The 5,868-nt window shown below is 41.2% G+C and overlaps 1 protein-coding gene across 1 annotated transcript in view; it reads left to right on the top strand.

Annotated features, from left to right (window-relative positions):
- LOC137976103 (ATP-dependent RNA helicase DDX55-like) overlaps nucleotides 1-5,659 on the top strand; it is a 23,616-nt gene extending 17,957 nt beyond the window's left edge. The window contains exons 17-20 of the mRNA XM_068823378.1: nucleotides 730-797; nucleotides 1,836-1,915; nucleotides 3,630-3,718; nucleotides 5,064-5,659. Of these exons, the coding sequence (XP_068679479.1) occupies nucleotides 730-797; nucleotides 1,836-1,915; nucleotides 3,630-3,718; nucleotides 5,064-5,524 (698 nt within the window). The 3' untranslated portion in view covers nucleotides 5,525-5,659. The remainder of the gene's footprint in view (nucleotides 1-729; nucleotides 798-1,835; nucleotides 1,916-3,629; nucleotides 3,719-5,063) is intronic.
- The last annotated feature ends 209 nt before the right edge of the window (nucleotides 5,660-5,868 follow it).

Genomic DNA, 5,868 nt, shown 5'->3' with positions numbered 1-5,868 from the left:
ATGACCGATATAAGCTATATACCAACCTAGTTTGGGGCAGGTAGGGAAAGCACTGCTTGTATTTTTTCACTTAAATTAATTCGCACTCGGACCATAATTGATCTGGCAACAACAAGGAACCATAACTTACAATACGCCTCAAGAAAACGAGGTTGTAAAAATGCCGCATATGTCTAGATCTTTGAATGGGGCTTAATGATACGGCAGGCTAAATTTGTCCAGTTTTAGAGAAAACTGCGAAAAAACAGCTCTCACGCTAGGTGGCTCTACGGCTTTTTTGCACGGTGATCCCACTGTAAAGACCAGGTGTATGAGCAGGATTCATTGCTATCTGAATTATAATGCATATACTGACAGTCTCCAAGGGAAACAGTGAGTTTTGGTTTCCCGAAACCCTCACCAACATTGAGGGTGTGATCCCTCCCAACTCAAAAGCGTTTAGCTGCCATGACAACGGGAAAACATTATTGACGCAGGCTGGCACGAAAATTTGCCGGGTTTTCGATGTGCACAACCTGATTATGTACGAGTCAAAAGTTCAAATTGTTGTTTCCCTAGGGAGTGAGTTTTTACCCATGGCACGTGACACGTTCTCTTCTGATCTAAAACGTATTTACGCCCATGTTCTAGTAACACAGTAACAAACGAAAATAGAGTTTGTTCGGGACAGTAACATGGCCGAGCTCACATGCATACTGTTTTTGATTAGTGATCTTTGTTACCTCACAGGGAATGCTTTGCTGTTTTTGCTTCCGGCGGAGGAGTCTTACGTGGACTTTATATCCATAAACCAAAAGGTGTGTCAAAGACGATAAATTAAAACGGTTAACTTGTGTTATGGTCGATTCGTACCACTCGCACCCACTCGATTCGTTCCAGCGCTTTTTCAGCAAAGGGTTTTTTTTTCATAGTCTCGACATTGTTATCGTAAGTTGCTCCATGGAAGGATACTGTTGGAGTTTGCACTGCCTTAAAAATCATTGCCAAGCCTCATGCTTGTCAGATTGGCAAAGCAAACCGGAGAATGGAACTGCTCAGTCGATTTCATCCACAGACATAAGTTAAAGTCGCGAATCACAGCGCATTGAAAAGCACAATGGGAAAGAACTGCTCAGTATGATTTCAGCCACAGACTCTAAAGAAGAACCAAATTCAGCAATACATAAAATGGTGCTACGGAGAAATTCAATTGATTTTCCACACTTCAATAATTTTACTAACAAAATCGAAAGTCAGACACGTTTTACAGCATGATGAACAGGCTTCGGGGAAGTACTGCTCAGCAGCTTTCGTTTGAATGGCCACACTATACTTAAGGATCCCATGCACAGACTTGACAGTAAGAACCACTGCTCAGCAGCTCTCAAATGAATTGGATTCCGTCTGAAAAAATTATAACCACCTTGAAATTTATGACAGTAGCACACTGAGAATCATCATCATATCTTTGGTTAACCTTGGATTTTAGGGTAGCTTGGTGTAGCTAGTATCTCTGAGCGTTTACCCTTCCAAGCATGATACACTACAGACGACAGACCACGACACCGGGAACTCTGTGCCCTGCTCTTTGCGAATAGTGTGTGGGTTCTTTTACGTCCCACAGAGTTATGAACATTAAAGGGATGTGAGACGGGCCCCTACGGTCTATCGTCCTTACACGAGAAGATCAGAGCATGTACCTATTTGCAGATTTCGTTACAAAGGCAGCACTAGTCTGTCCGACGAGACAAGTTTAACAAAAAAGCAATTTCTGTAGCTTTGAAAAAAGGCAACTCCTATCCGGCGAAAAAATAGTGTTTGAATTCTGGGCTTTCTGTCAATATCTTAACACTCAGGTCCCTCTTCAGCCGTTTGAAATCGAAGAAACCGCCACAGATATCGTCCCCAACCTAAGAAAAATGGCGAAAAAGGACAGGTACGTAAAATGGGAATTTGTTATAACGTGGTCACTTTTAGCGTCTATGAAGTTTTTGTGTAATTGTGTGTTATTGGTCTCCATACCAACTTAACTTGAATCGTGCATTCGTGCTATGTCCCTTGTGATTTTGCCGGGTCTTTGTCAACATCTTCATCATCATCATCATTATCATTTATATCATTCTGTATTTCCCCTCGGAGTTTCAAGCAACTTGGTGTAGCATATAGAAATTACTTCATGGAAAATGCGCGCTTACGATTTATATTCACGAGTTGAGTTTTCTGATACAAAACGAGTGAATAAAAATCGTACAAAGCATTTTCCATGCTGTAATGTGTTTATTTCATAGGTACTGAGGTTTTTTTCGTGGTAGTGTTTGATAGAGAGATTTATTTCGCACAAATGGAATGGGGCGATGAAAGCAATAAACAATGGTTTAAAATCGTCCAACCCACAATTTATTTAATAAAAATTACAACACTTACTTTGTTTCAGATATTCCAAAGTAGTCCAAAGTGAAGAGTATTTTTAGTTCGTCGCTTGTCCCAGCTACCGGCGCTTTGGGTTTATTTCCCTTTCCTTTCTTCTTTAGTTGTTTTTGTTTGGGCTAAAGAACCTCTCTGGTTTTCTCAAATACCAGGTCGTTTGTTATGCTTGCGGATATGGGAATAGCCCTTTTTCGTCAGTGGTCGTTCCAAGCTAACCACTAAACTTCGAAGGAAAGTCGGCTCGTATTCATTGCCCTCTTTAGCGCGGACGGAGATGATAAATTGGTTCGACCTTCGTTTTTAAAAGTCGTTCAAGCAATCATACATCTCTTTCAGTTTTTTGAGCGGCATTTCTGTTTTCTTGTTCTAAAATTAATTCCTAAACTGAGCAAACAGAAGCAGACCTTCCCTCGGCCATTTTTCAAAGCGCGCGGTTTTTGTGCAACGGCTGTCGGATGACGTTCCACATCGATACGTTCATTCATCACTAGTGAAATTTCGTCGTTCGCGTTGCTGATTGGCTACATTTAGAATCAGTACGAATTTTATTCAAAATGATTTTCGTGGAGAAATCTCAGTACCTATGAAATAAACCGGACGGTATATCTCCGAGCATTTACCCTCCCAACTATGGTACACCACGTGGGACAGACCACAACACTGGGAACTCCATGCTCTGCTCTTGTAAATAGTGTGTGGGTTGTGAGACGGGGAATATGGTTTATCGTCGCTATCTGAGAAGACTAAATTGTCTAACCATTAGCAGATGTCATTACAAAGGCAGCACTTTCTCCTCACTTATTTAAAGACCCTGAGTTTTGGTCCGGCTGGACTCAAATTCATGACCTCCCACAAGGGAACCCAGTGCTCAATTGAGCCACCCGTCTTAAGGACGGTGTCTACTAATTCAAATTCGTTTACTTTGCGGACGGAAGGCAGGAACGGAGAAACAAGTCTCCGTTTTCAAAAACATCCGGACACGACGGTGTGGATGGGGCCTAAGTTTATTTTAACTTCCTGTCACATGCTTTCTCGCTTGTAACTCGCAAGCAGCGACGACCCAGTTTGTTTGCTTCGTCGTTTCACTATTGTCTGATTTGACGTTTTGCGTTGTTTGTGATTGGTCAAAGTGATCACATTCACCTCACTCAATTGATGACTTCCGTATTTCCAAAAGGATAGATCACGTTAATTCAGCTTTTGTCTCTCTTTTCTCTCTGTAGAGATATTTACGACAAGGGAATGAGAGCATTCGTGTCCTTTGTGCAGTTCTACAGAAAACACGAGTGTAGCCTGATCTTCCGAACAGCTGGTGAGAACATAATCTTTAAAATTGATCAGCTGACAGAAAGGCGGCATAGTTTTCAAACTAGGGGTTAAAAATGTAAATGCTTTGTTTACAGTGGGAGTGCACTTGCTATCAAGCTAGTTCACAGGCACCCCACTTTTAAGAATCTGAAAGGAACAATTCAAACTTAACAGAAACATGACGAAGACCCCAACTGGCAGGAGGCAAGCAGTTGGATATTTACAAAGCGTGGTCGAGTTGAATCCGGGACAACCGAAAACAAATCCAAACCCGAGAGCAGAACGGGATTTGAACCCAGGGCAACCGCATGCAAACCCAACGCCATAACCACTGGACCATACTGCCTCCAAAGGGGTTATGTGAGTTTGTGACCGAAAGCTTTCTTTTTTATCCCTCGTTACACTTTTCACTTACCCTGCTTCTGCTATCTGATAGTTAACTAAGGCTGGTCGTTCTCCAACATTTTTCACTCTTGAATTAGTTAAGGAGGGTTTTTAAGGTCTGCATAGGAATGTTAAGGCCTATCCAAACGGTGAATGTTCTACGGTGAAACGTGTTAAAACATTGTTGGCTTGCAAAACATTTTCCGTTTGGCCACCTTGTTTTGTGCTGTTTTAACGTGTTTCAACGAGTTGGGTATGATTTGGATTTTGTCAAACATTTGTTGAATATCGTAGAACATTACTTTTGTTCTCGGGTTTTGCACATTTTGACAGTTTGACGTGCGCTTGTGTACTAATTCTACTAGTTTGTCGTCTCAATGGATACGGTGTCGTGTCACGTTCTCGTTTCTTTCAAGATGGCGAACGAATGGGACCACAATTTTTGCTTTTTTGGAGTTCATAAAACATGTTTAACCGTGAAATCTTCACCGCTTGGACTGGCCGGAAAACGCTTCGTATTGTCAAGCGCTTGTAGAATTTTTTCCTCTTTAGATTTTTCCGCGCTCTTTGCCTGACCGTAGAGACCATTCAAAGCATGTTAATCTTAACGAACGCGATGAAAATATATATGAAATGAATGACATATTGAACTGCTGATATGAAATCAATGAAGCTATGATCTTTGCAGTTATGAATGCAAGTTTAGCAATTGCGTAGAGAAGCCTGAAAATTTCTGGGCTTCACGGTGTTTGAACCCGCGACCTCGCGATGCTGGTGCGATGCTCTAACCAACTCAGCTATCAATTAATGAACATTTGAAAATTTCATGTTTCTCTACGCAGTTGCTAAAATTGCGTTCATAACTGCGAGGATCATAGCTTCACTTCATTTTAGTCTTGTTAGTAAATTACACAATCATATCGATGTAATTAACATATTTTCCGTTTTCTCTATCCCTCGTTAAGATTTGAACCTCGGAAAGCTAGCCACCGGATTTGGTCTTTTAAAGTTGCCCGTCATGCCAGAACTCAAAGAGAAAATAGTAGACTTTCAACCAGTTGATATTGATGTGGAAAAAATAAATTACAAAGACAAAAATCGCGAGAAGGAGCGAAAGAGGAAGCTCCAGGAACAGCAAGACTCCTTTGGGGATATTTCCCAAAAAACGAGCGATCAACAGAGGAGGAAGAAGATGAAACGCGGTTTTATCGCCTCGTCCAAAAATACAGAGAGGAAAGATAGGAAAGAAAAACTTAAAGCACAGAGAGGATTTCCAAAGAAAAAGCGCCAGCAATATTATTTTGATCAAAGCGAACTTGAAGATCTGGCACGTGAGGCCAACTTGGTGAAAAAATTGAAGGCAGGAAAAATTAGCAAAGAGGAATTTGAATCCAGAATTGGAAATGAAGAAGAAGAGGATGAATAATATTTTGGTATGGAATATCGAGTGCGAATCGTCAACGTTTTCAATTCGTTAATCAGTATCCCTGAAGTGAGGGATTAGGAACGCTTCCAATATTTTCAGATCTTTTTACTTTATTATGGAAGTGCAAACTCCGCTTTGCGCCTTATCTATCACAGCATCCCACTTCTCGCTTCAAAAACGCGAGGAAACTTGTCTCGGAGCGCCACTGCAAAGCGAGGTATCTGAAACACCAGGTCGGGAGATTAAGAAACGACGAAAAGAAGACTATCATTGGTTAAAAGAGTACTCTATTCTACAACACTCCCATTTCGTGCTCAATTAACATAAGATATGGGGGAAATTAT

The sequence above is a fragment of the Montipora foliosa genome, chromosome 11 (assembly GCF_036669935.1).
Source record: "Montipora foliosa isolate CH-2021 chromosome 11, ASM3666993v2, whole genome shotgun sequence".
NCBI lineage: Eukaryota > Metazoa > Cnidaria > Anthozoa > Scleractinia > Acroporidae > Montipora > Montipora foliosa.
This window is presented reverse-complemented; position numbering and strand designations above follow the sequence as displayed.